This window comes from Phyllostomus discolor, chromosome 5 (genome assembly GCF_004126475.2).
Source record: "Phyllostomus discolor isolate MPI-MPIP mPhyDis1 chromosome 5, mPhyDis1.pri.v3, whole genome shotgun sequence".
NCBI classification, from domain to species: domain Eukaryota; kingdom Metazoa; phylum Chordata; class Mammalia; order Chiroptera; family Phyllostomidae; genus Phyllostomus; species Phyllostomus discolor.
In genome coordinates, this window is record NC_040907.2 from 839,465 (window position 1) to 866,694 (window position 27,230).

General features: G+C 72.5%; 1 protein-coding gene across 3 annotated transcripts in view; it reads right to left on the reverse strand.

Moving 5' to 3' along the window:
• Positions 1-216: 216 nt before the first annotated feature.
• MORN1 (MORN repeat containing 1) overlaps positions 217-27,230 on the reverse strand; it is a 31,048-nt gene continuing 4,034 nt past the window's right edge. Inside the window, exons 4-13 of one of the 3 annotated variants that reach the window (XM_036025207.1) lie at positions 27,081-27,171; positions 26,570-26,657; positions 23,257-23,353; positions 22,099-22,209; positions 18,328-18,451; positions 17,945-18,093; positions 9,739-9,872; positions 9,541-9,620; positions 2,368-2,426; positions 217-534 (exon numbers count right to left, since the gene is read on the reverse strand). In XM_036025207.1, coding sequence (XP_035881100.1) covers positions 386-534; positions 2,368-2,426; positions 9,541-9,620; positions 9,739-9,872; positions 17,945-18,093; positions 18,328-18,451; positions 22,099-22,209; positions 23,257-23,353; positions 26,570-26,657; positions 27,081-27,171 — 1,082 coding nt within the window. In that variant the 3' untranslated portion in view covers positions 217-385. The remainder of the gene's footprint in view (positions 535-2,367; positions 2,427-9,540; positions 9,621-9,738; positions 9,873-17,944; positions 18,094-18,327; positions 18,452-22,098; positions 22,210-23,256; positions 23,354-26,569; positions 26,658-27,080; positions 27,172-27,230) is intronic. The other 2 variants (XM_036025206.1, XM_036025205.1) reach the window with 2 other exon arrangements.

Below are 27,230 nucleotides of genomic sequence, written 5' to 3' on the forward strand. Positions count from 1 at the left end.
CGCCACCCCCAGCCAGGGCAGGGGTCATGGGGCGGAGCCCGAGGGCGCAGGCGCACGGCTTCACCGCAGGACTGGGGAGAGTCGGGGCGAACAGACGTGCCTGCCCAGAGGGGGACCGGCGACCCCCGCGGCGGGAACCAGGGTGCCCCGGGAGCCGCGCGTGTCCAGGGCGTGAGGAGGAGCCACGACACTCAGCAGTCAGTGTGGGGCACTTTATTAGAGCCAGTGGCCCCGGGGTGCGCGGGGGGCTCCTCGGCCCCACCATCTGACCCACCGCGGAGGGAGGCGGGAGGGGGCGGCGCCTGGTGAGGCGGAGGCAGCCTCCGTCCTTCCGAGAACGAGGGGTCTCCTGCAGGGACGCCGTCCCCGGGGGCTGGTGGCCCTCCTAGTCCTGGGCTGTGGGGCCTTCTCCGGGGGCGCGGGGCTGCGGGCCAGGCCCGGACGCCGAGACCCGAAGGTGCTGGAAGGCGGTGGGCAGCGAGCGGCCCAGGAACGGTGGGGCGGTCACGTCCCGGACCATGATGACGTACTCTCCTGCGGGGGAGGGCACGCGCTCACTCCGGCCCCACGGCCTCTGCCTGCCGGGCTGCCGCCCACCCCCCACGGGACACCCTCAGGTCCTCCCCGACCTGGCGGCCCTCTCTGCCCAGCCGCTTGGGGCACGCGGAACCAGCTCCGCCCTCAGGGCACAGGCCGAGCCACAGCCCCGGGCTCTGGGGACAGAGTGGGGGTGGGGTGGGGAGGGCAGCCGGGAGGCCGGGCACGTGCGAGGCCCCCTTCCCGCCGGGGGGCCGTGTGGCTGGGTGCCGGGATCATTCTGAAAAGACTTTCCCATCTTTTAGCAGAAAAATAATTCATTTCTTCTAACGTGTTTTTTCGAAGCATTAAGACGCTGGGGCCCTGCTTGTCTGTTCTGCAGCCCCCGCCTGCCCCACGACCGCAGGGGGGGCCGCGGGGGGGGGGCCGTGGGGGCCGCTCTGCTGGGGACCCCGCGGGGAAGGGAAAGCAGGCTTCCTCTGTGCCGCCTGTAAACTGTCTGGAGAGCTTCGGAGGGGGAGCGACCGTAAAAAAGAAAATAAGAAATAACAGAAAGTGGGGTTGCCATGGAAACCGCCCTCTCCCTCCCCCGAGCCGCTGGGGCTGGCACCGGAGCGTGGAAAAAGCTCGCGGGCTGGCCCGGGCTCACACCCGGAATGCGGCCGCAGCTGAACCGGGGCGCGGGAGCCGGCTGCGCCGCCCGGGGACGTCCCAGCGCCGGGTCTGGAAGACAGGCGGGGCGGCGACCCCCGCTGAGGCTCGGGGGCCGCGGCACTGAGCCCCGAGGGGGGGGCGCACTGGAGGGGGCCCGCCGGCAGGGGGCGCGGGGCCGGAGTCAGCCCCTTCGGAAAACCGCGGTTGGGGGCTGGGCCGGGCGCCTGGGAGGGGCCGCATTCCGCAGCCGGGGCACCGGGCCTCCCTGGCCGCGGGAGGAGCAGCCGCGCATGGCAACGCCTGTGTTCCCAAGCAGCCGGTCTCTAGGTGTTCCCGGGAACGCGGCCGCCCCGACCGCGGCCAAGGGCACCGCGGGAGCCGTGAGGGCTCGGCGGCAGCGGCCCCAGGACCGGCCCCAGCCCTCGAGTGACCTCGTCCTGAGGCCTCTGGCCGGATGGGACGGAGCCCGTGGGGGCCACCTTGGTGGCCTCAGAAACACCCGAGGCCCAGCCCCGACTGCCACGTGGTCCTGTCCCGGGCCTTGCGCCCGGCGTCCCCACAGAGCCCGGCCCACACCTCGGGGGCCAGGCTACCCACTGGCTTTGCCCCTAACAGCCTGGAAACGGCTTCTCCTCGGGGCCCGAGAGGTCCGGCGACCCCCGCCGGCCCCTCCGCCCACCCACACCACTTCCCCTTCAGTCCCGAAGCCCGTGACCCCCGTGTCTGCCCTGTGGGCCGGCCAGTGGACGTGTGTGGCTGCTTGGAGGGGGGCCAGGCCGTCTCGGCCCAGAGGGCAGGTGGGGCGCTGCCCAGCCCCCAGCCCCCAGCCCTCCCCACATGGGCCTTTCGGGGCTTCGCTGCCAGGGGCGAGGGGGTGCCATGGGGACAGGCGGTGCCGGAAAGGCTCCCAGGGCTGGTCGGCGCCCGCGGCCTTTGTGAGGGGCCAGGCCTCGGCGAGGACCCTGGGACAGTCCGTGTCCCCCTCCCTGCCCAGGGTTAGGCCTCCGGGGGCCTCTGGAGAGCTTGCATGGGGGCCGGGCACCTGCCTGAGCTCAGGCCCACCTGCTCAGAGGAAGGGAGCCAGCCAGCGCCCCCTCCAGAGCAGACGGAGATGACCTGTCCAGACCTGCCCCCTGGAAAGGGCGCGCGGGGTGGCGTCCTCCACTGCCCGCCTACCTGGGAAGGCCGCTGTCCCTGGCGCTGTCCCCGGCGCTGCCCCGGCCGCCTCGTCTGGCCTGCGGGGGGGAGAGGAGGACGGACCTGAGGGGGCTGCCCAGGGAGCCAGGCGTGCTCCCCCTGCCCCCCACGCAAGAGGCCACCCCAGGGGGCACAGGCTCGACTGTCCTGACCTTGGAGGCCCTGCCTCGGCGTGGGGGCACCAGCCACTTGGCCTGCACCTGGTGGGGAAGGTCACAGGCAGTGACCCAGCTCTGCCCCGGCCCCGGTGTCTCCCTGTCCGGAGACCGAGCGCAGCTGACCGCCACCCGCCGCAGCCTCGGGCGGGGTCCAGGTGCCCGGCCCGGCCAGCCGCAGGGCCGCCCAGAGAACAGCGGAGGCCCAGGGCCCACTGGGAGGGACACGGGCGAGCCAGTGAGAAGGGACAAGAGGCAGCCGGAGCCTGGGGCTCAGCAGGGGGCTGGGGTCGCAGGGCACTGTGTCCCCTCCTGGGAGCTAAAGCGTGTTTCACCCGGAGAAGCGGCAGAGAAGAGGCGGCCGGTGGAGGCCAAGACCGGGCAGCTGGGGTCCCTGGGGCCAGGCCCTGCGTCCGGGGGATGGGGACCTGCCCTTCTGGCCAGAGCTGCCCAGGCTCTTGGACGGGTGGGGGGAGGGGGGAGTGACCGGTCTCAGCATTTCTGTCTCGACCGGGGGTCTCAGGGTCCCGCCAGCGACGCGGGTCCCACTCCAGAGTGAGTGACGGGCCCACCCGCCTGCTCCAGGGAGGGTCCCACATCCCGGAGGACCTGGCCGTGTGTCCTGGGGAGGGCGCCTGACCCAGCGCCCCTGCCGAGCTCCGGCCGGAGTCCAGCTGGCGGCTTCCCACATGTGTCCTTTGGGGACCGGTGGCTGTGGGGCCTGGATGCCGAGTCCTCCAGCTCTGGGTGGCACAGAGGCCCCGGGTGTGATGGGCCGGGCTGTGCCCGGAAGGGTCCAACCAAAGGGACTGGGGGGCCAGGAAGACCCCTCCTCCCCCCCGCGGAGCGTTCCCCGCGACCGGAGGGTGGGAGAGCGGGTCTCCCTAGCTGGGGCTCGGAGACCCGCCAGGTTCCAGCCCCTCGCCAAGTCAGTACCACATGCGTGGTGCGGGTGATAAAAATTTAAAGACAAAAGGCTTTAAAATGACTCCATTTCGAGTGGGGGGATGGGCCTTGGCTGCCCCCCAGAGCCACGTCAAGGGTTCTGAAGGGGGGGCGGGGGAGGGGGCGGGTAAATAACTCCGCGCTAAGAATAACCAGCGTTGGCCGGGCTGCCGGCTCTCGGAGACGTGAACGCGGGTTACGAGGAGCCGGAGCGCTTTTACAGAACCCCCAGGGCTGCGCGCAAGGCGGGCCGAGCCGGCGGGGGGCTGGGGACCCCACGAGGGAGCCGCCGGAGGCGCCGGCCGGCTGCCCTGCCCACAGACCCACGGGTTGGACCTGGCGCCCCTAGATATCTGGGACGTGTCCCCCGCAGACAGAGCGCCGAGGGCCTGCCGGGCCTCCCGGGCGGCGGCGTGACCCCTGAAGCACCGATCAGGCACCGGCCGGCCGTGTGCAGCGGCTGAGCCTCTGGGAAGCAGGAGGCAGCAGGGGGTCGGGCCGGGACCCTGGCGTGCGGGCCGGGGCGGGGCCTGCGGGCCGGGGCTCCGCCCCTGCGTCCGGCGTTTCCACCTCCCAGATCTGCCCTTGGCCGCCGGGGCCTGCTCTCCCCGAGTTCTCGTGCTGTAGGTAAAGGGTTTTTGGTGAAATCGAAAACGCTGTGCGTGCCGTGTCTCCTGCCCCACCACCACTTGGGAGCCCCCGTGTCCGTGCGTTTGGCGGCGGAAGGCGTCTCACTGCCCGCCGGCGGCCAGCGTTGTCCCCACGGTCCTGCGGCCCCGCCCCCTTCCCGCTCGTCCGCTCTGCCGCTGACCCTCCGCGCGAGCCGTCCCGTGCGACCGCCCGGGGCCCCGCCCGACTCCTTCCCCGCCTTCCCGCTCCCCTCGCCACGCGGGCCCTCGTGAGTTCGTCCTTCCGGCTGCGCCGGCCCCGCGTCGGGTTTGAGGGATGGTGTTTCTCGCTGCGGGTAGGACCTTCCGCCCTTGTCTGTGCCTGGAGCCCGGCAACCAGGCGCCAGGTGCTGCGGCTCCCACCTGCGGGGGCACGTTCGTCTTCTCGGGTCTCCGTGCCGTTGCTTGGAAACGGTGTGGTCCCCTCGGGCCTCGCCATCCAGCTGTGCTTGGTGGGTCCCAGAGGGGCAGGTGTGGCCCCCGACGGAGGCCACGCCTGTGAGCACCACCAGCTGGGCCGCTGAGTCCGGAGGCTTCCGGCCCGGCCGCTGGAAGGAGCCCTTTCTGCCGCTCGCTGGAGCCCTGCGCTCCGCTGCCTTTGGCCGGCCCGATGGCTCCTTCCTCACAGGTACACATGCACGCACTGGTCCACGCTCTCCGCGGACCCCTGCGACCTTGACCCACCTTGGCCCCGGGGCTCCTGACTCTTGTCTCTCTGCCTGGGGCGCCCTGGGCCCACCCGGGTGCCCACCCTGCGCCACAGCTCAGAGGCGTTGAGCCAGGTTGCTGGGCTCCTGCCCCCTGTCGCTGCCTCTTGGGGCTCCTGCCCCTCGTCCCCTGCATCCAGGCTCCCACCAGTTCTCCCAGGAGGAGCAAACCCCGCCCCTGGCACGCCATCCCACAGAGCGAACCGAGACACCGAGACGAGGCGCCCAGCCAGCGCCGGCTCCAGGTCTGCGGTCCGTCCCTGAGGGGCGGCCTCTCGCCCCTGCCGTGCCCGCCCCTGAGCCTGCGGCCCGGAGCCGCCCTCCAGGCCCCGGTGGCATCTCGTCCTCACTGTGTCCCTGAGAGGTGGGCTGTGCCCTGCACAGACCCCTCCGCTCCCGTGGTGGGCCCATCCTGGGTCCCCAGGAGTCCCGCTGGGCCGGGCCATCTGCCTGCCCGAACGGGCATGTGGCCGAGCTGAGGCCGGGAGAAGCAGATGCTCCCAAGGTGTGTGGGGGGGGGGCGTGACAGCCGCCTGCAAGGGTGACCCCACTGGTTGCCACTCGGTGCTCAGCTCCCCAAGCGACCCCCCCAGCCCAGTTGGCTGCTTGTCAGCACAGTGGCCTGGGTGTCCCCATGGCCGCACCCTCCCCTTCCCTGGGCCCGGGAGCACCCGTGGGGGCTGCGCACCCTGGACGGCCCCCCCCCCGACGCCACCTCTCCTGGCGCAGGTGCGTGGCAGGGCTGCCCTGAGAAGCCCCCAGATGTGCCCTGGGCCTCCCCCTCTGGGGTCTCTGTGAGCACACCTGGCCACGGCAGCCAAGCTCCACGGCGTGTGGCCTGGGTCGGGGGGACAGAGGGCAGAGCTGGGGAATGGCCTCGGGCGGAGAGGAGCCCGGTGCCCCGTGCACACCTGTGCCTTTGCTAGGGCCGCCGAGCCCAGTGAGGCACTGGGAGCCGGCACTGGGTCCATTGGTCAAGCGCCCGTCCGGCGGAGGGAGGGAGGGTTCCTGGTCTGGAGTGACCGTTCCCTAGTGATGGGAGCCTGTCCCCTGCAAGGCCCACTGAGACCCTTGGGGCTGTGGGCTTGGCGGCCCTGGGGTCAGAGGGGGCCCTTGGCCACAGCGCGGGGCTCCATGAGGCCTGGCCCTTGTCGCTGTTTTCCAAGCCTGTGAAATGGGCGCACAGGCACGGCATGGGGTGTGGGCACCTGAGACCCAACCTGGGCACGGGTCCCATTTGTGGGGCCAAGGGAGGGCTGCGGCTGCCCCAGGAGCCTCACCTGCTGAGACAGACCCACAACCCGCCAGGCCACTGCCCAGGCGCAGGGCCGCCCACGGCCAGGTGGTGCCCCAGACACACCCCTGTGATGGGGGCGGCTGGCCCTCCCAGCTGAGGGGCCAGCACGTGCCGGACTCCTGGGGGCGCCGTGCAGGGCCCAGGCGGGGCACCAGCGAGCTGCAGACGGGGGTGGGGGGGCCTCGGACTTCACCCTGGACCTCACTTGGGACTTCTTGGGCAAACCTGGGCTGGGCCTGGTGCGGGACTCAGGGTGGCGGGGACGGGACACCCAGGACCTGCCCTCGGAGGTGGCTGGGCTACAGTTGGAGGCCTGGGGGTCCCGGACGAGGTGGGCAGCCCCTGGGCTGTGGCTCCTGTTCAGAGCTTGTCCGAGTCCCCGCAGGGCTGCTCTGCGCTCAGCAGACGAGGGGGCAGCGGGGCTGGGGTGGGCGAGGAGCCTGGGGTACGGCCCGGCCACTGGGCTACTGGGAGGGGCCGCCTCTGGAAGGGACGGAGGCCTGTGGTTGACTCGATGCTCAGGGGTCACCCACGGCCCCGGTGGAGGGGGCTGCAAGGACCAGCTACGTATTCAAGTAAAAAAATTAATTGGCTCCATCTGTGTTGGCCTAATGACTGATTAAATGACTAATCACGGAAGTCTTAATTAAACCCATTTTTCTCTGAGCGGGCTGGGGGAGGGCCCCGGCCTCTTTGCCCAGCCATCAAGGAGCAATCATGGGCAAGGTCGCGCCTCGGACTCCCCACCCGCCAGCTGGTGGGGGGCTCGGCAGGGCCGCAGGCACCGGCTCCGGCCGAAGTGCGGTTTAGGGTTTCTGGGGGGGGGGGCGGGCGGGGCGGCATGCCCCTCCCGTCGGGATCCTGGCGGGGTGGGGGGGGCCGGCCAGCTCTCGGCCACGTTTAGGAACCGAGTCTGGGTTTTGCAGCCGACACCAGGTCACCCCACTCGGGAACTGACGGGCTCTGTGTCACGGTGTGGCGTTCCGTCGTGGGCCGGGAATGTCTCCGCAGGCACTCACGAGGCCGCCGTGGGAGCTGACGTTCCCGGGGAGGCAGGTCCGCCTCACGGGCTGGCCTGGCATCGGGTGCGGGTGGCCCGGGGCGGCCCCGGAGGGCGAGCCCCCGCAGCCTTGGCTTGGCGGCCACCCCCCTCCGGGCAGGGCAGGGAGGTTGTCCGGCAGCCCAGGAAGGCACAGTTGTGGTTTGGGATGCAGGTGGGTGGGCAGCCTGGCCATTCTGGGACCTGGCCCTGTGGCCCCTGCACTGGCCTGAGGCAGCCTGATGGGGTGGGGGTGGTCAGGAGAGACCCAAAGGGGCCTGGCACCCTGTCTTGGCGGCCGGGTCTGAAAGAGGGGTCTGCAGTAGTGACCCCAGGAAGCTGAGAACTCGGGGTCACAGCCGGTCCTCAGGGAGGGCAGTGGGTGGTGGGTGCTGAGGGGGAGGGGCGACAAGAACACAGGGCCAGAAAGCGCCAAGGTCGGGCGCTGGCAGGAGCCCACGGGCCCCTCCGCTGCCCCACGTGCGGCAGCTGGGCATCAGGGGCCTCCCCACCCCGTCCCCAGTCCTGTGGCTGAGCCCTGGTGAATGTCCTGCCCCTGAGGCCCGCAGCCCTGCAGCCAGGAACCCAGGGCCGCGCTGCGCAGCGTTCTGAAGGCGAGGCAGATGCGGGTCTGCGCACCCGCGCGCGCCATGTCCCGGGAGCCGGGCCGGCGGCCGGTTTCCCTACAGTTCCGCAAGGTGGGCTTTCTGGGTCAAGAGCCAGGTTTGGAGGCTGCGGGGAGCCGGCGCCCAAGCTGGAGGGAGCTCGTGGGCGGGGTCGTGGCACGGCGGGGCTGGTGGGAGGCCCCCTCCCCACCGCTCTTCCCTGGGTGCGGGCCGGGCCCACGCAAACACCAGGCCGCTGCGGCTGCGGATCACAAGGCCGTCGCAGACACGGGGACACGGGAGCCCTCGGCGGCGCCGCAGGGCCGGGGCCGAGCTGCGCGCTCCTGCCACTGCCTGCAGGCCGCCGGCGCAAGGCCTTGTTTTTCCTGGAATGAGACTTTCCACCTCGAGTTCCCGGCGTCCGGGCTGCCACGGTGACCGCCTCGGGTTTGGCCCCCGAGACTCTGGGGTGTCAGCTGTCGGCGCTCCGCAGGTCCGGGCCGCTGGGACACTGAGCACGTGGGCGTTCCTGCAGGTCCGCGCTCCCGCAGCTCCTGCGCAGGCGCGCACTGCGTTCCGGCCACACCGAGGCGCAGGCGCAAACGGGCAGCTCCGCACGGGATCCGGGGATCCGGGGATCCGGGGATCCGAGGCTCCTTGGCTCGCGACGCCGCGCCAGCCGCGAGTGTTCCCAGCTTGTCCCCCGTCCCTGGCGGCACCCACGCGTCCTCTCCTTGCAGGTGGACCTGCGGCCGCCCCGCCCTTCCGCCGGATCTCTTATTCTCCTGGGTGTGTGAGCTGGGGCCGTGCCTGAGGCCTCGCTCCTTTCTGGGGCCACTCAACGCTCCCCGCCTCCGCCCGCAGCGTCAAGAAAGGCGCGCGGGTCTCCGGCGGCGCGAGGCTCCCTGGAGAGCCAGCCCTGGCTCCAGGGGGCCGGCGAGCCCCACGCAGGGTCGGAGCCCTGCCGTCCCCCCAGCCCCTGGGGCTCTTCTGCGCCCCCTGGGGAGGCCGTGTGTCTGTCAAGGGCAGTGGTTTCCGTTGGGGCCTGGGGGCTGCGTTTCCGGGACCTCTGCCTCCACGTCCCAGCCCACCTGCCCCTCGTTGCCCCTGAAAACAGAGGCCAGGGGAGGCTCCCAGCGAGGCGGCCCCCTTGGGCTGGGAGGGCGTCACTGGGAGTGGCCACAGGCACGGAGATGTGGGGCCGCACCTCCCCACAGGCCGCCCGCCGGCCGCCCCTCACTTGTCCGGTGGAAATCCAGACGGATCTGGACAAGCGTCAGTCTCCTCCCCCGAGGGCCGGGCTGGTGTGGCCCCCGGCACTAAGGAGCGGCGCCTCCCTCAGTACCCCCGGCCCGCCCACCTGCCTGCCTGCCCTCGGCGTGTCCCTTGGGCTAGTGGCCACTCTGCTCCGCCTGCCTCGGCCGGTCCGAACAAGTCCCCGAGGGGCTGGCAGCGGCAGGGACACGGCTGGGGCCACCTTGCGCTGCCCCTGCTGCCTGGCGAGCCCCTCGGTGCTAGACCCAGCCGTGGGCCCCCACGCGGGAAGCCCCGGTCCCTACTCTCTAGGCCACGGAAACCTCTGCCACCGCTGTGAGCCCGCGGTGGCCCGCAGTGCCTGTGGTGTGCGCGGCCGGGGGAAACCGAGGCGGGCGTGCAGAGAAGGGGCACAGCTGTGGCCCAAGGGCAGGGGGGCAGACCACCCCCCAAATGCCCGTGAGTGGGGCGGCCTCTCCTACCTGCTGCCTCCAGGTGGGTCCTGCACGGTGGGTGTCCCCGTCCCGGGGTCCAGGCCACCCGCGGGCCCGCTGCTCGCCTTCTGCGTGGAGCGGCAGGGAGGCACTCAGGGGGGGCCCTGGTCGCTCCCCTCCGTGCACCCCGACATGCTGGGGTTGGGCAGTGGGTGGACTCGGTCCTGGGGGTTCCCCCACCCCTACCTCACGCAGGCCGTCCAGGAACGGGACGGGGTGGTACCCGGGCGGTGGGGGCCCGAGGCGGATGTCCAGGAACTCGGCGCGGCCGCGCTGCACCCGCCGGCAGTCCTCCGGGCAGCGGGCACTGCGTCCGCCTGCTGAGGAGAGAGAGGGGCTTCCCCAGAAAGATGGACCAGAGGCCCTTCCGGCATCACGTAGCATAGACCCGAGAGGCGTCCACGGGGGCTGCAGGGCTGGGGCAGGACGGTCACGGGGCTGGGGGCCAGGCACCCTGTCCCTCCTGCCCCGAGTGCAAGGGTGAGGCCAGTGGCTGGGGGGTGGGGTGAGCCGAGGCCACACGGGGTACTGGTGACCCCGGTGTCCCCAGTGTGCACAGACAGGCCCCCCCACAGGCATAGTTTGGGGCCTCCTCACCACGGCCCACCTTCGGGGCCTGGAGGGCGGATGCTTCAGGGCTGAGGGGGTTCCCTGGCCACACAGCACCCCGGACAGGCTCTGGGTCAGGGGCCCCGAGCTCAGTGGGACAAGACGGATGTGTCCTCTGGCCGTCCATGTGCTGTGGGGGCTCAGGCCACGTCCACGGCAAGCGGGGCACAGAGACCCCTTGGTGAGAGCCCCGTTCCGCCGTCCCGTCAGAGTGCCCTCCCTCGCCGCCCCTCAGCCCCAGCACCTCCTCCCGAGGACCCGCTGCCCTTGATGGGGCTCCTGGGGCCTCCCTTGCCCAGTGGCCTCTCGGGAAGCCAGGCCCACCCCTCTCTGTCCCCAGGGCACGGCCAGCGGGCCAGGCTCTGGCCACCTGGGGCCACATACGCTGACCCTCCCGCTCTGACACCCTCCCTGCTGCCCCTGTCGGTCCAGCCAGTCCCTCTGCGGGGTGGCGTTGGCTCGAGTGCGGACGGTGGAGGGGAGCATCGGGGGGTGGAGTGGCGGCCCGGCGGAGGCCGAGAGGTGGCTGAGGGGCCGTGTGCGGCCTGCAGTCCCCCAGGGGAAGTGACTGCCCTTGGGGGGCGACGGCGGGGCCTCCAGTAGGTGGACACCCGCTCCGGGCTGTGCGTGCTCAGCGAGCTGTCTGCCACGGGGCGGGGGGGGGGGTGGGGATGGCGGGCACTCGGCTTCTCTGCGTTCCCCGAGGGTCACGTGTCCCCCCTCCTGGGCCTGGTGTCCCCGCCCCTGGCGTCAGCCCCCCGAGCCCCGCTTGCCCCCTGGCTCGTCGGCTGCGGCGACCTTTCCTTCTGCCCCCACCCCCGACGCTGCCACCGTGCCCAACCGGGCTCCCGCCTCTGCTGCCGCCCCGGCTCCCCCTCGGCGAGAGAGCACCCTCTTCCTGGTGCCTCGGCTGGGGACGCGGCGACATCCCGCATCCTGCCCCTGGTCCCGGTCTCCCCACCGCCCCACCGTGGGGTCCGGACCACCACCTGGGCCTGCCTCCACCTCTCCCGCCCCAGGGTGGGGCTCACGCTGCCCCCTCTCTCCTGCACCCTGGGCCCCCCCCAGTCACACCCCGGGGTCCCCGTGCTCACCCCCCTCGCTCCGCCTGCCTGGCAGCACACGCGGACCCCAGAGACCACCCCACGGGAAGGAAGGCTGAGGTCCGCTGGCAGGTCCCGCTCAGAGGAGGTCAGAGCTGCCTGAGACACCCCCCTGCCCACGGGGCCGAGCCGCAGGCCTGCCCTGGCTCCGCACCCCCTGGGCGGTCGTCTGGCCACCGGGACGGAGGGTCCTGCCCGGCCTGTGGGGGCCCAAGGGGCTCCTGCACGTCTCTGGAGGCACTCCTGGCCAGGACGGCCTCGAGCCCGGGCCCGCAAGCGGAGGCCCGGCTCCGGTGCGCGGAGACGTCGGCTGTAACGGCGGCAGCTGCGGCTCGTCCGAGAGAGAGAGAGAGAGGTCGCCGCGCCGCCCCGCGGAGGGGATGCTGCGGACGGGGGGGCTGGGCTGCCGGGGGGGATCGGGCGGCTTGACCTCGCCGGGAGCAAAACGTCCATTAATTATTTCTTAACGGCCGACGCAATTAGGCCCCCAGTCACCTGTGTAGGACGGGCTCCGGCAGGGAAGCCACCCAGATAAACAGGGCTCCAGGGGCCGGCTGCTCCCGCCCGCGGCCGCGTGGCCGGGGCCCCCCCGCGGCACCCCGAACGCTCGCTCCAGCTGAGTGAGGCAAAAAGGTGACAGACGCAGCCCGCTGGGCCTGAGGGCAGACGCGCCCAGCCGAGGGCCGCACTGTGCAGGGTCAGCGCGGCCTGCCACCACAAGGACACGCGGGGCTGGGCCCCTCCTCACCCAGCAGCGCGTGCTGGGCCTGTCTTCCTCTGCCCGAACGCCCCGCATGGGGTGTGTGTGCGTGTGTAGAACCCCTGGGGACCCCGCAGTCTGGAGACCCTGGGGGACGGGCAGGGGGACAGTCACGGGGTCCGGGCTGGGGGCCGCCTCTGTGGGCAGAGCTCTGGCGTTGGGACGAGCTCCCCCCCGCACCTCCCGTCCCTCAGGGCTGGCCGGGCGGGCCCGTGGGGAGGGTCTCCCAGCAGCAGGGCCCGGGATGTGCGTGTCCCAGGCCCACAGGTGACAGTGGTGCAGAAAGGCCGCAGCCCGGGTGTGCACAGCTGGTGGCAGGGTGGGCTGTCCTGGTGGCCGACGAGGGGAGTGGGGGGAGGGCTGCCGAGCGCCACAGGGGACGGAGGTGGAGCAGGGACCCCTCCCCAGCCCGGCCCTCCTGGCCCTGTGGCCCCAGCTTCCGCCCCAGTCTGCGGCCTGCACACTGAGAGGCGCCGGGAGGGGACCAGGCGGGGAGGAGGCAGCAAAGGCCGGCGGTCCTGTCACCATCACCAGGGCCGAGGCTGCCGCATGGGGCCGAGCGTGGAGAGCTGCTGCCCCGGGCGCACCCGACACCCCGGGGCGTCTCCAGTGAGAGGCCGGCCAGCAAGGGGACATGGGACCCGGCTGGGGCCCGGAGAGGTGGGCGTGGCGGAGGTCTGTGGCAGGCAGTTGTGGGTCAGTGGCTCCAGGGTGGGGGGGGCGAGGTTCCATGCCCACTGGCCCCAGGCACCCAGACAGTGCCTGGCCCCGCAGCCACCCCCACAGGGTCGGGCCGCAGCCTGGAGGAGGAGCCCCTGGGCCGCCTCCCCCACCTACTCTGAAGCTCGGGAGCGAGTCTGACGCCAAGCGGTTGCCCCCACGGGCCCACTGCGTGCTCGGAGGGGCGAGGACACCGTGTGTGCCCCTGGAGCTGCGGGTCCGGTGGCTGCGCTGTCCCTGCTCCCAGGGTTCCTCTGCAAGGAGCCGCCCGCCCCGCTCACCCCAAGCTGGCGGCCAGGCCCTCTGGGACACGGTGCCGAGCTGGGCGAGCACCCTGCGGGCTCCCTGAAGTGCCCCCTAACCCTAACCCTTCCCCTCTGGCCGGGCCCTTGGCTGCAGACTGGACGCAGGCCGCCGGCCCGGCGCTTTCTCTGCGTGTCTGGTGCAGGCGGCTCAGCCACACAGCCGCAGCCCGTCCTGGCGGCGGAGGAGCGGGGGGCGCAGGCGACCGGCCCTCGTGGGCTGCTGGATGTCGGGGCGTGGGGCCTGGACTCTGTGGCGACCGTGGGCTCCTCTCCTGTGCCAGTGGCGGCAGGCGGCTGCAGCCGAGGGTCCTCCTCGGGGCCATGTTCTTCACTCAGAAGCTGCTCCGTTCGCCTGGTCCCGGGGGCTCTTGGACGGCCCTGGACAGAGGCGTCGGGGACCACGAGGTGGCCTGCAGTGGGGCGGCCGGCAGCAGCTCTCTGACGTGAGGGGCACTTGCAGGAAGAGCCCCCGGATCCCGGGGCGTGGGCGGCCAGTGGGCAGCCGTGGCCCGATGTGGCGCGGGGCCCCTGCGTGGCCGGCCGGGGCCTGAGGTCCCGGGCTGCAGCCGTGGGCCGTGGGCCTGCGCTTCTGTTTGCAGGAGGAGCCCATTGTTCCCGGTCCTTCAGCCAAAGGAGGGGTGTCTGTGGCTGCGTCGGGGGGCTGGGCAGACGCCGCCGCCGCGGAGAGGCCCCCGGGTCGGGGAGCTGGCGGCTGAGGTGCGGCGCGGGCCTGGGAGAACGCAGGGCGCGGGGCGGGCAGCCTCTGCAGGGAGGGGAGGGGCTGGGATCCCCGCCGCCTGGGCCCGGCGGCCAGGGGCCAGGCGCTGAGACGCTGAGAGGCCGGGGTCGGCGGAGGCTGCGTCTCATCCTCTTCCCGTCGCTGCTCCCAGGGACCCGCCAGCGGTCACCTCTGTGCCCCGATGTGGCCACGGGGCCTGGTGCCCACCCCCACGGCCTGACCTCCACGTGAACGCACAGCTCACACACATCCCCACACTCTGCCGCCCGCCCACACCCCCCCCCGCACACATCACCACGCACGTCACCGCACGCCCACATGCTCCCGCACACGCCACTGCACGCTCACACGTCACCGCACGCCCACACGTGTCCGCACACGTCACCACACACGCGCTCACCCCCACACAAGCGCACACGCCCACCTTCCCGCCACAGGGGGCGGCCCTCGTGGAGCTCTGACCGCGTCTGGCCGGCCCCGGGCACCTCCTGACACCCGCCCCCACCCCCGTGTCACCCCGTCCCCGTTCCAGCTCTGCCCCAGCCCGTGGGGGCCGCCCCCGTGACACGCCCTGCCCCCTCCGTTTGCCTCTCCGACGGGCCTGGGTGGGGTCGCACTGACCGGCAGCGCGTCTCTGCCGGAGCCGGGCTGAGCCCGAGCCCCGTGTCCGCTCCCAGGACACAGGGGCCCGCAGGGTCTCACGGGACCGTGGGGGTGGGGGCAGGCTGGGATGCCCGGGGACACAGGAAGCAGAAACTGACCCAGGAGGGAGGACACGGACCCCGGGGGCCGCCAGCAGCCCCGGCCGAGCTCCCTTACAGCCCCACTGTCAGAAGCTAAATCCGAGGGAGACCAGGACACCCGAGAGAGACCAGGACACCCATGGGCCCACCGTCCTCGGCTGGTCTGGTGGCTCCAAGGGGCCTGGGCCTGTCCCGCCGCTGGCCCAGACCTCAAGGTCACGGGAGCGAGCCCAGCGGCCCAGCCTGGCCCCAGGCAGGGTGTGATGGGGGAGGGCCCGTCTGTGGATGGCTAGGCCCTTGGCCACCCTGGGGGGCTCCCCCATATTCGCACGGGACACAGGCCCCCAAGGCCCTGGCCAGGTTGATCAGAGGGGCGGGTGCTGCTGGCCGGCCCGCCGGGTGCCTGGCTCGTCTGTCCCTTCTGAGACGCAGGTGCACGCAGTGCGTGGCCTTCCCAGAGCACATCCACACCGTCTCAGAGGCCCTGCTCCCCGGGACCCCGGCTCCACCAGGACCCTCCCGCCACAGGCCACGCAGGACCCCCAGTGCCTGGCTCTGCCCTCGTCTCTCTATCCAGGGTCCTGAAGCTCCTCCCCACCACGGTCGCCGAAGACCTGCTCTTGGGGGCTGGATGTGTGTGGTGCAGGCGGCGCCAGCCTCCCGGGCCCGTCCTCCGGCTGCGGCCGTGTGGCCACAGGACGCATGGAACTCTGGGCCCTGGGCCCTGGACCAGGCTCCGGTGGCAGGAAGAGGGAGACAAAGGGGGTGCTCCATCAGACCCCGGGGTGTCCGGCCCCGCTACCCTGCCGACGGGCTCCCTGGAGCCCCCAGGACTCCAGGCTGTGGCCTCGGGGCCCTGTGCTCCCACCCTGGAGCCCGGCGTCTGAGGCTGTTCCCGCTGTCCCAGCCACGCACCTGCGCGGCGGCCTCTCACCCTTCTCGGGGCCGGGCCCCGGGCGCGGGGAGGCTCCTGGCCTGGAAACCCGCACAGGTTTCCCTTGAAGCCCACAGCCCCGCACGGGACTCGCCGCCCCCACGGCAGCCGTCAGCCCCATGGGGAGCGGCCAGGCCGCCCCCAGCTCCCTGGGACATGGCCCGTCGGTTTTAGTGGCGAGATGGGTTTAGCGGCCAAGGGCACCTTGGTGTTTAGAGCTGCCTCACATTTGCGGGTGCTCGTTCCTCGCCCCCCACAGATGCACGCCCAGAGCCGTGTGCTCCGCACGCGGGAGGGGACCACTCGGTTCCAGGGGAAATGTCCCCCGGGAGGGCCTTGTGCCCCGAAAACAGAGAGAGAGGAGGGAAGGGACAAAGCAACCAACCGGAGGTTCTCCCTGCCGCCTGCAGCTCTTCAGGCTCCCAGACCCAGTCTGCGGGGGTGGGGTGGGGGTGTGCACCGCTGGGCCGCCCCCCCAGCCTGACCGGCCCCCTCGGGCCCCGTCGGCACCTGCGCCGGATGCCATGGGCCCGAGGGACCGGAGGCGGAGGCGGACGCCCCGCCGAGGGCGGCGAACAAAGACGGGTCCCCCCCCGCCCCCCGCCGCCCGTTCAGAGTGTGGGCGGGAGCTGCAAAAGGTGAGCGGGCTCCACAGAGAAATCTCCCTGAATGTGAAATCAGCCTGCTTTGTCGCCGAGACGTAGGTGCTGGAATTAGACCGGAATCACTTCAGAGTGTCTGGCCCTCGTCCACGTGGAGGGAAGCGCCTTTGCTCCCCGATGAGATCAGCAACGGGAAAACCAACCGGGGGGTGTTTCACGTCAACGGGCAGTGGGACGCGGGCCTCCGGGGAGAGGCGGGTCCTCTCCCCCCTGCACCTACCGGTGTGACTGGAAACCACGCTGGTGGGGGTTTTTTTTTCTTAACCGCCTGTCGGACGGGGGAGGAAGGACACTGGGCGTGGGGGTGGCCAGCTCCAGGGCGGGTGCCGCGTGGGCCCTGCCGGGTGGGGCGGGGCTGGGACCCAGCGGCCTTGCCCAGTGGGCAGTGGGCTCCGGGGTCCTCTGTGTGCTGAGGCATCGGGCTCCACGGCTTCAGGCTGTGAAGCCGGTGGGGGGATGTGGGGGGACACGTGTCCGCCCTGTCTCCTCGTCTCCACCGCCAGCAGGTCTTTGTCACCCACTGCCCGACGCCCCAGGTGGACCAGCGGGAGAGGTGGCTGGGCGTGGCGGGTCACCTGCTTCCTGGGGCAGGTGGCGGGGGCGGTGCCGAGGGGGGCGCTGGCCTCTGCTGCCTGGGCTCAGGTCCTTCGGTGGCGGCCGGCGGCCAGGCCCCTGCCCACGTGATCCCCGAGGGCCGTGCGCCCAGCGGGGCCCAGGGGTGTTGGCTGACAGCGGGTTTCTCGCTTGAGTTTCCAGAGCGCCTGGCAGAGCCGGCCGCCTGACACGGAATACCCGCTCTCCCCGCTGCTCAGCCGCCGGCCCGGGGTCGGCTGGCAGCTGCGTTTCCCGTCTCCCGTGCCTGGCGAGCTGTGGCGCCCGGGCAGCTTCCGTGGGCCTCAGGCTTCCCCTCCCGCTAGCTGGGACAGGGGCGTGATGGCCGGCACCTGTGCAGCCCCCCGAAGCCTGGTGATCCGGGGCCTGCCCCCCCCCCCACTCTGAACTGCAGGGCGAGGAGTAAAGGCCGGCGGAGCGCCCCCCCCCCCGCTTGCCGTGGCCGTTGCCATTTCTGGGTCTCTCCTGGCCACTGTCCTCCCATCGGCGGAGCCGAAACCCACCGCCGCCAGGTCATTTCCTCCGCGGAGTCCACCAGGGCGCCAGCAGATGGCCAGCATGGCTGTGGCCCAGAGCCGGCAGGCCCCATGTGGAGGGCTCGGGCACGGGCGGGGCGAGGGGCTGAGTGTCCCGTGGGGGCGCCTCTGGCGGCAGAGGGAGGGTCAGTCCCACCGCGGGTTCGGGAGTGCGCTGTCCCTCGAGGGAGACCCCAGCTTGGAGGGACTGGGGAGCAGAACGGGCCCCTCCCTGAGTCTGTGGGGGGCACTTGGAGGCAGTGCGGGGGGGCACTTGGAAGCAGTGCGGTGGGGCCCGGTCAGCCGTCCTGGAGGCCTCCATGCGGCCAGGATCTCAGCAGGTGCTGAGCCACCCACGGCTCCAGCCCAGCGGGTCTCTGCCCGCCGGACACGCGGAGCCCTGAGCTGCCTTCGGGATGGCCCCCCCTCTGAGTGGACGTCAGGAGCGGGGATGGGGATAGGAGCTGTACTCCAGGGGTCTGGGCGCTCGGCAGCGGCAGCCCTGCGCCCGTCCCACCCACCGCATGGGGACTGTCCCGAGGGCGGCCTGCTGTCTGCTGCCCGGCGAGGCCCGAGGGCCGCACACGGTCCCTTGGGACAGCCTGTCCCTGGGTCCACTGTGCCCAGGTCTGGGCAGCTGCTGTCACCGACGCGCTGCCCGCTGCTGACCACGTGGCCGCCTCCACTCACCAGGCAGGCTGCTGGGCGTGTCCCCCTGGCCACGCAAGGCGTCTGACGTCAGCGCCGCCTCCTCGTCTCCGGCACTTTCCGGGGCGGCTCCGGGCTCCAGGCCGCCGGGCGAGGGGCTGGACAGCGGGTATGCGATGCACTCGAACCCACTGTGGGGGGACGGCAGGCGGGCTCAGCTCTCAGCTCGACGTGGGGGCAGGGCCGCCCGGCCCCCCACTCCCTGCCCGGCCAGCACCCACTGGGTGCCTGTGTTTCCCACCCTCCCGGCAGCTGCGTCTGCTGGTCCCTGCCGGGCCCCCAGTGCTGGGCGGGGACCTTGTGGGGGACTCTCAGAAAGGCCCCTCCCCTGCCCCCCGTGGGGGTTTCCCGGGCCCCCGACTCACAATGGGGTCTGGATGGGCGCCTCCCGCCTGTCCCCGTCCACGCGGAAGAAGCAGACGTCCGAGCAGGCCGCGAGCTGCACGTACCTGACGCCCGCCGAGACCCTCAGCACCCGGCCGTCCTCGCCTTCCGGAAGGAGACAGAGGCACCGTGGGCCCCGGGGCCGGGGAACGGCCCCAAGGGCCCAGGCTCCTCCCCTGGGGCCCTCACAGCCCAGCCCCGGCCGCCTCCCACTATCCCCCCCTCCCCAGGCCCTCAGCAGGGCCGTCCCCACTGCTCGGACCCCAGCCGGTTCTGGGCCCGGGGTGTCCGCTGTGCCTCTGGCGCCAGGGGACCCCGTGGGGGGGGCGTCTGCTGGCCGTGCAGTGGCACAAGCAGACACACGGAAGCCTCCCTCGGGGGCCTGGCCACCCCGGGGGGGCATGGCCCTCCCCCCCCATCTCCCGCCCTGACCCGGGGACGGGTGGTCCCACCTGTCCACACCCCCACGATGCCCAGCACAGGGCTGGCCCCTGGGGCTCAGGGACCGATGGGGAAGGAGGGGCAGGGGCAGGGGCTGCCCAGTGCCGGTGTGGCCTGCTGCCCAGCCCCCGGCGCTGAGACCTGGGAAGGACGCAGCCGGGCAAACCCGGGAGGACCCGGACCCAGGAGGACATGGAGCCACGTGCGGCGTGGAGACCAGCGCGGTCCGACCGGCCCCTGTCTCGGGTCCAGACGGAGCCGCCGCAGCCGGTTCGCCCTCCTGCGCCCGGCAGCCGGGGAAGCACACGGCACCCAGAGAGACACCGGTCGCCGGGGCCCGGGCACCGGGCAGCACGGGCGGCCCTGTGAGGCGGGGAACGGCTGTGTGGCCCCCGTCGCCCGGCCGCTGGCTGGGAGGACGCGGGTGCCGCACGGGCACCTGGGACAAGCCTGCCCCCAGGCAAGGGCGCGGGGAAAACGAAAGTGAAAAGTGAAAGTAAACGCAAGATGTTCGCAGACGGCTGGAAGCGGGAGGGACCCGTCGCCAGAAAACCCGCGTGACGGGGAACGTGGGGGGCTGAGTCCTTCCGGCAGACGGGAGACTGGCCCGGGCGGGGTCTGCGAGGGCGGGGCAGACCCACGCGTGCGCCCTCGCAGGGGAGGTTCCGTTCTCCGTGTTACACGCTCTTTTCAAAGTTTCAGGTGTGTGTGTGTTTGTTTTTTAGAGCGAGAGGGAGAGCGGGCGGGGGGCGGGGAGGAGGGAGAGCAATGTCGGTGTTGAGAGAGAAACGTTGATCAGACGCCCCCTGTAGGTGCCCCCGCGCCCCCGCAGGGACCCGCCCGCAGCCCAGGCCTGTGCGCCGGCCAGACACGGAGCCCGTGACCTTTCGCTTTGCCGGAGGACGCCCGGCCCGCCGAGCCCCGCCGGTCAGGGGGTCAAACACTCTCCCCAAGGCCCACGGCCGTGGGGATGAAAGGGAGGGTGGTGGCGTGTCAGGAAGCAGGGAGCCGCAGCGTGAGGGCGGCGAGGAGCGGGGTGCGTGCCCTGCCACGGTGCCCCAGGCAGTGGGCGGGTGAGCTGCGCGGGCTGCTCGCCCTCAGCCCCTGGAACGACGAGACGAGGAGTGGTGAAGACCAGGCCGACGGCGCGGGGGATGCGGTGCAGGGATGAGACGCTCTCGGCCCAGAGAGGTGGCCGCTGAGCGGGCGCACCAGGGAGGAGAGAGCTGAGGGGGGCGGGGCACGAGGAGCAGGCCCGGACGTCTGGACCCATTGTGTCAGGCGTGTTGTGGACCTTGAGGCCAAGTGCGGGCTGGGGTGCAGGGAAAAGGGGGGGGGTGCTGAGCGGCAGCGGTCGCCACAGCTGGGCGACAAGTGCCAGGCCCCGGGGGGCAGCCGGCGGCTGGGGCGCCACGAGGGGGCATCGGTGAAGTCAGTGCCGTGAGAATCCCCCACGTCGATGCTCCTGGCAACAGAGCATTGAAACGAGGAAACGGAAGCTTCCGGAAATGGAAGCAGAAGGGACACGCGGCGCTGCCGGGAGCAGATGGAACAGGCCTGCGGGCAGCGGGCAGCGGGCGGGGACGCAGCGGACCGGAGCACAGGTGCCGGCAAAGTGCACCGGCCGGCCGCCGTTCACAGGGCAGCCCGGACAGAGGGGTGCAATCCACGCCCCCCTCGAGGTGCTCACAGCACACTCGCCCAAAGGGACCGTTCTCCGGGCCACCGGCGCGTCCCGTGAGTGAAGGCACGGGGACCCAGGACGCACGGAGTCGGGCCCCCGCCCGTGGCCTCGGGTGAGAAACCCTCCGCAGAGGGGCCTCCGGGAGAGCCTCCGCGCTGGGCAGTGAGACGACACCCTCCTGCCCCACCCCCCCACTCTCGGGCCCGTGAGGAAGGAGCCACGGAGTGTCTCGGGCCGAGTGGGCGTGAGGGCGCCCCGCAGGGGAGCTGGGGCGCAGCCAACACGGCGCCCAGAGGGAGAGGTGCGGTGACGACCCCGGCACCAGGAAGGGCCCCGACCAGCCTGGGTCTCCTCCGTCAGAACCACAGGAAGGAGGTTAGCTTGAACGCAACGCAGGGAGACTCGAGGACTCAACGGGACCGAAATGGGGCGGGGGGAGAGCAAAGACCCGGGACCCGCCTGGGGAGGAGGCCGGGGCCTCGCTGCGCGGAAGGGAGAGGCCCGGGAACCGGCTCGTGCAACACACCAGGCGACTTGCCTGACACGGCCCAACACGTGGGAAGAAAGAGATGACCCGAACGGCCCCTCGTCACTCACAGGCTGGGGTGGTGCCACGGGACACCCTCGGGTGGGGCCTGGGGGGAGCCCCGGGTGGCAGGGGGTGCGGTCAGCAGGACGGGAAGCGCGCGCCACCCTCGGGAGACGCTGTGGCGATTTCTTTAAGGCTCAGACACAAATCCCGTGCGCTCCAGCGCTCCGGGTGTGCGAGGGAAACCCACATCCCCGAGGAAGTGTGAGCGTGGGCACCCCCAGCAGCGCCACACACCAGCGTCCATGGGCGGGTGACGGGCGACCCCGGGGCAGGAGAGGGAAGTGGGCGGGTCCGCGAGGCTTCGCGGCGGCCCCGGGAATGCGGTGCCAGTGCACGCTGCGGGGCGGGGGGCACAGCCCGCAGGACGCACCCAGGGGGGCGAACCCACAGGGTGGGGGGGGGTGGCGGCACCCGGTGGGGCCCTGGCTGCAAGGGGCTGAGGGTGTGGATGGCGTGCGTGGGGGAGGGTCCCCCTTGGTGACGGAAACGCTGCCAGTGAGTGCTGCAGGGCGGGCACAGCTGCCCGGCTGCCGCCTCCCTGAAAACCGTGGAACGGCCAACGAGGGTGTGTTTTATGGCGCGTTGAACGGAGAGGCCAGTGTTCAGGGGTCTCGGGCGTTCCCTGGCGGGTGGGCCTGCCCCCCACGGTGTCTCGGGGCGGGGGGGGGCCTCTCTGGGCGCTCGCTCCCCGCTGGGAAGGGCTGTGGGACGTCGGCGTGCCCACCCCCACCCCCAGCACCGCAGGGCCGGCTGGGTCCTGTGAGAGCGCAGCCCCGAGGGACGGGAACCTGCCCCTGCTTGATTGCCCCCAAGCACGAGGGCCTCTCCCCGTGCCGGGCGGAGCCTGGCCTGCACAGGCGCACGCAGGGCTGCAGCCACGGGCACACACACACGCTCTCACATACACCCGGGCACACGGAGCACGCGTGTCCACACCCCCCCATGCACGCGCTGCCATCCACGTGGCTTCTTGTCCGAGACCCCGACGCCTGCCCGTCGTTCTGGGACGGTCGGCCACCCCGCAGGGACACTTACTCTCAGCCGCGGCCCCGTCCTCCCGCTGCAGCTGGACGCGCACCGTGAAGGGAGCCCCGGGGGCCACACGCAGCGTCTCCGGGCCCAGGATCGCGATCCTCGTGGCTCGCGCTGGGAGAGAGGGGAGGCGGCGTTGCTGGGTGCCGGGTGCCGGGTGCCGGGTGCCGCCCGCCCGTGGTTGGGTCCCCCTACCGGCAGGGCCTCTCCCCGAGGGGTGGGACACCCTGTGGACCCGAGGGGGGCCCTGCCCGCAGGCCCGAGCATATGGACGGTGTCCCTCCCCCAAGCAGTGGCCCCGGCGTCAGCCAGAGGCCCCTCTGACCCGCCGGAGGGCCAGCCGCCGTCCCCCGAAGCAGCCGTTTCCGGGCCGACCGGACTGGGTCGGAGGGGCTGCAGGGTACCCACCAGGTGTGGGTGGGGGTGGAGGGCTGGCCAGCTGGCTGGGACTCTGATGGGGGAAGCGAGGCGGCACACCCCCCCCAGGGGTTCTGACGGGACCCCGAGTCTGAGGGTGGGGAGACCTGGACTCCTTCTTGAGGTGGTGCTGCCGGGAGGCGGACCCAGGGCCCTGCCTGAGGCTGGGGGGCTGGGCCTTGTCTAGGGGCTCCACCTGAGCGGGGGTGCCCCGGCCCAGCCCTGAACCCTGGCTGTGGGGTGGCTGTGCACCCCCAGGGGTGTGCCTTGGGGGCCAGAACCCCTCCCAGGGCCTCGGCCCTCACCCAGGAGTCCATCTGGCTCAGTGGGCGCCCTCATGGGCTGGGGCAGCTGACATTGGTGCCCCTGGGGCCTCTCCCCGCCAAGGGTGCCGGGGTGGGGGCACCCTGTCCTGGAGGCTAGCAGGGTGGGGCCCCACTTTGATGCTCGGGGGCAACACGATGGGGGAGCAGGCCCCCAGAGGAGGCCCCCGCAGGCTCATGTCACAGAGCAGGGAGCTCAGGCGGGGGCAGGACGGAGGCTGGGGGCACAGAGGCAGGGGCCAGTGCACAGCAGGCCCCCCTCAGAACCACGCTGAAACGGGCTTCTCGTGAGGGACTTCAGATTCCGTTCACCCCGCCCCCCACCTCTGGGCCCAACGCCTTCCGTGCGACGGGAGAAGACCCCGACCCAGGGGCGACCCCACTGGAGGCCCCCGCGTGGGCCGGAGGCGGGGACACCTACCCACCGGGTGGCCGTTGATCCATATCCCGCGGTAGACCACCCCGGAGCAGTGGGCCATGCTGCCCAGGCCACTGAAGACCCCGTGGTGCCACTGCCCCTGTGGAGAGAGCCGGGGGGCTCAGACGGCTCCTCGCCGCCCGGGATGCGGGGCACCGGTGGGGGGCGGCCCCCGTCCCCCTCCCCAGGCTGCACGGGCCCTGCGGACCCTGGGCTGGAAGCCGCGCTGTCCCGAGGGCAGGAACGCGCCCGGCCTGTGGACACGGTGCGTGTGGTGCACTGCGCACTCCCCTGGGAATGTCCCGGAGCCGGGGTGTCGGGGAGCAGCGGCACGCGCCCGGGCACGGCACAGCAGGGCGAGGAAGGGCCCGCCTCTCGGCAGGAAGAGCCTGCTAGCCAGGGACGCGGCACCGCGCCGACCCCGGCCCAGGAGGCCAGGCCCCCACCACGAGCGGTCGCTCCGGGATAACGAAGAGATAACGGTTCCCGCGCACACAGCCGTGCGCCCGGCCCCGGCGAGCGTGCCTGCCGCTCCTCCGCGCGGCCGCCCCCCAGCGAGCCCCTCTGTCTGAGCCTCGCACACGAGGGGGGAGAACAGCGGGAAACGGGGGGCACGTGATTTCTGTGGGAAGTTTCGGGATCGTCGGCGTTTCACACGCCTGCGAAGTAGAAGAGAGTGTGGCCAGCGGCCCGTTCGGTTCCGTCCCCTCTTCCGCAGAAGCCGGTCGGGCCCGGTGCCTGCGCTGCCCTCCAGGGGGCCAGGACGCTCGGCCGCTGGGCCTGGGCAGGGGCTGCAGTCGGTGCCCTGCTTGGGGGTGCTGCCCGCGGGGGACCCCGGGTCCCCGCCACGGGACCATCGGGCTGGGGAAAGGAGCTCGGGGAAGGCAGCGTGGTGGAGGCCAGGCTGTGCCTCAGGTGCCTTGGGGGGGGGGGGCGGGGGGAGAGGGGCCCGTGGGCCTGGCCCCCTCGGGCTGCGGCCCTCAGAGCTGCCCCTCCGACCACGCAGCCACGCTCCCCCAGGGTGAGGGGCGGGGCCGTGTCGGCCGGCGCAGTCACCCCAGTCACGGTCACGAAGGAGGGGCGCCCCGAGGTGGGCCCACGGTGCCGTTCTGGGCAAGTGCAGCTTCTCGACCTCAACACGGACCGGAGCCGGGTGCCACGGCCCCGCGAGCAGGGTCACAGCGCCAGCGGGGACACTTGTGGCGGACGCCGTAGACCACGCCTGGGGACGCCGGCCCTTCCCGCCGAGGCCGGGACCCGACAGCCAGGGGCTCAGACGGACGCACCCACCGCTGCCCCCTCGCCCTGCGCGGCGGGGCCCCCCGTGTGGCCGGCGTGACACGGGGGAGGAGACTGGGACGGCCAGCGTGGGACTGAGGGGGACAGGCCCCGCGTGGGGCGTGTTCTTGCAGGCAACCGTGAGGGGCACGGTGCCGTGTCGCCGTCCCCGCCGGCTGGGCCGCTGGACGCTGCAGGCCGGGTGTGAGGCCGGCCCGGCCCGTGTCCACCTCCCCAACGGCACTGGGCCTCCTCGCACCGGGTGAGGGTGGAGGACGCCGGGGGTGCTTCCCTCCCCCCGGAATGCTCTGGAATAAACTGTCGGAATTAAGTGCGGACCCTCCCCTCAGCCCAGGCAGCCCTTTCCAGCGGCCCGAGGCCGGTTTTCTCTGAGGAAAGTCCTGGTGCCTCCCCTGGGGCTGCTGCCGCGCCTGCCGGGCCCAGGCAGACCCGGGTCTGCCACACCCGGACCTCGAGGGGCCACTGTCCAGGCGGCTGCCGCCTCCTCGCCCCTCTGACAAAGCTGCAGGCCGGGCTGTTCCGCCCCCCACCAGGCCCAGCCCTGAACCAATGGGGAGCCGCGGGCTGCCAGCAGGGCTGGGCCGCCCTCTGGCGGTGAGCAGGCAGGCGGCAGCCTGAGGCCTGAGTGGGGCCCAACCGTGTCCAGACCTCGACGCCCAGGCGGCAGCCCCGGCCCTGGGGGCCCAGAGACACACCAGCCTCTCGGACGAAGCCGCCGCCGTCGTCCCTGGAAGGACGGGAAGCTCTCTGCCAGCCCCGCCCGGCCTGCGCACCCACCCTGCCGGCATCCTGGTGGGGCCCATGGGCTCAGGTCTGGAGGGCGCGGGAGCCGGGGCTGGAGGCGGCGTGGCCACTGGCTCCCTGGTCTGGGAGGCCTCCGCGGTGCCTGGCTCCTGCCCCTGCAGGGCAGCCCAGGGCCCTTCCTTCGGGTGTCAGGAGGCCTGAGGAGCTGAGGGTGTGAAACCCGACACTGACACCGGGAGTGCCCGCCTGCAGGCTGGGAGGGACCGGAGAGGGTCGCACCCAGCTCTTCCCGCAGTTCCCTGGGAGCCCCAGGGCTCGTGCGGGCCCCGAGGCCGGTCCCAGGAGGCTGGACGGACGCCCAGTGGACAGAGCTTCCACGGGCCACAGCAGCGTCCGTGAGGTGCTCAGGTCAGCACCCGCAGCTGCCGAGGCCTGTGGGCCGGGGCAGAGTGGGCACGGAAGCCCCAGAGCACAGAGGGCGCCGGCCTGGCCGGCGGGGCTGCAGCCCCAGCAGCGGTTCCCGGGCGGGGCCTCCGCTACTCGGTGCACGCGGCCTGGGCTCAGGGGCCAGCTCGGCTCTCTGTCTGCGAGGCCGGGGTCCTCCCCCGTCAGCACCCCACAGGCACTGCACACTCCACGTGGGCCCCGTCACCCGTCCTGCTGACGGCGGGACCCCCCGAGGGACCAGGAAGACCTCTGAACACGAGGACCAGGCCACCGCCGGCTCCTGCCAGCGCCCCCCGTGACGCCCGGGACACACTCTGACCAGTGCCAGGTGCGTGCCCTCCCCTGCGGCCTTCCAGGGGCAGCTCCTTGTGTCCACTCGGGGCTCAGCTCGCACGGCCTCGCCCAGGCAAGATGGCCCTCTGGCCACCGGGGCTGCTGGTCTGAGCCAGGGCTCCCGCGTCGACCGGGCACGGGTGTGAGCGTGCCAACACCCGCCCTGGCCCCCACTCGCTTTCCGCCCGTCTGACACCCAGGCCAGCGTCCGGGGGAGAGAGAAGGGTGGGCCCTGGGTCCTGAGAGGGCTCCCGGCACCCCTGAACCCCCTCACCTGCGTGCAGCTCCAACCTGAGGGTGGCACCCGCTGCAGTGACCGGGTCAGGGGTGCAGAGGGGGATGCAGGGCCTGGCCCCCAAGGAGCAGTCGGGCACCCACATTCCCTCCCCGGAGCCTCAGCTTTGTCACCAGTGAGGCGGGGTCAGTCGCCGTCCCCCACCCCCACCGCCGTGGAGGGCCACACGGGCGCAGGGCCCCGCGGGGAGGCCGGTACCTCGTAGGTGGAGCCGTCCGCACAGCGCAGCACGCCGTGGCCCTGGCGCTGGCCCCGGACCCAGTCGCCGTCGTAGGTGTCCCCGTTCCTGAGGGCCGCACACACAGAGGCCGCTCTCAGGCCGGGCGGCCAGGTGGCGGCGTCGACGCAGGCTGGCTCTGCCGGCCGGGCCCAGCGTGTCCTGCTGGGGCCGAGGCAGAAATAGGCCCAGAGCAGATGGCCGGGCCGCTGGGGCGCCAGGCGCCAGTCCTGACGGGCACGCAGCCACGGGCCCCCGGGCTGCGGGGTTTGGGGAGGACGGCGGCGGAGGAGGAAAGGGGAAGGCGGGTTCCGAAGGCAGGACGTTGGCCGAGGAGCCGGTCCGGGGTGTGTCGGGCCTGACGCCCAGCCCGGGACCCCTGCTGGCCCCTGCACACGGCCTCCCCACTCCCGAGTGTGCTGTGGGGGGCGGGGCCGCACCCAAACCAGCCAGGACCTGGGGCCGGGGCTCAGGTGTTGGCCGCACACTCACCGAAAGGCCATGTGCCCTCGGCCATGCTGCTTGTTGCTGTGGAAAGACCCTCGGTACACGTTCCCGTCCTGGTCCACCAGGCACCCGTGTCCTGGGGAGGAGCCCAGGGACCCGGGTCACCTCCCTCCAGGGGCAGGCGGACCCTCCCCG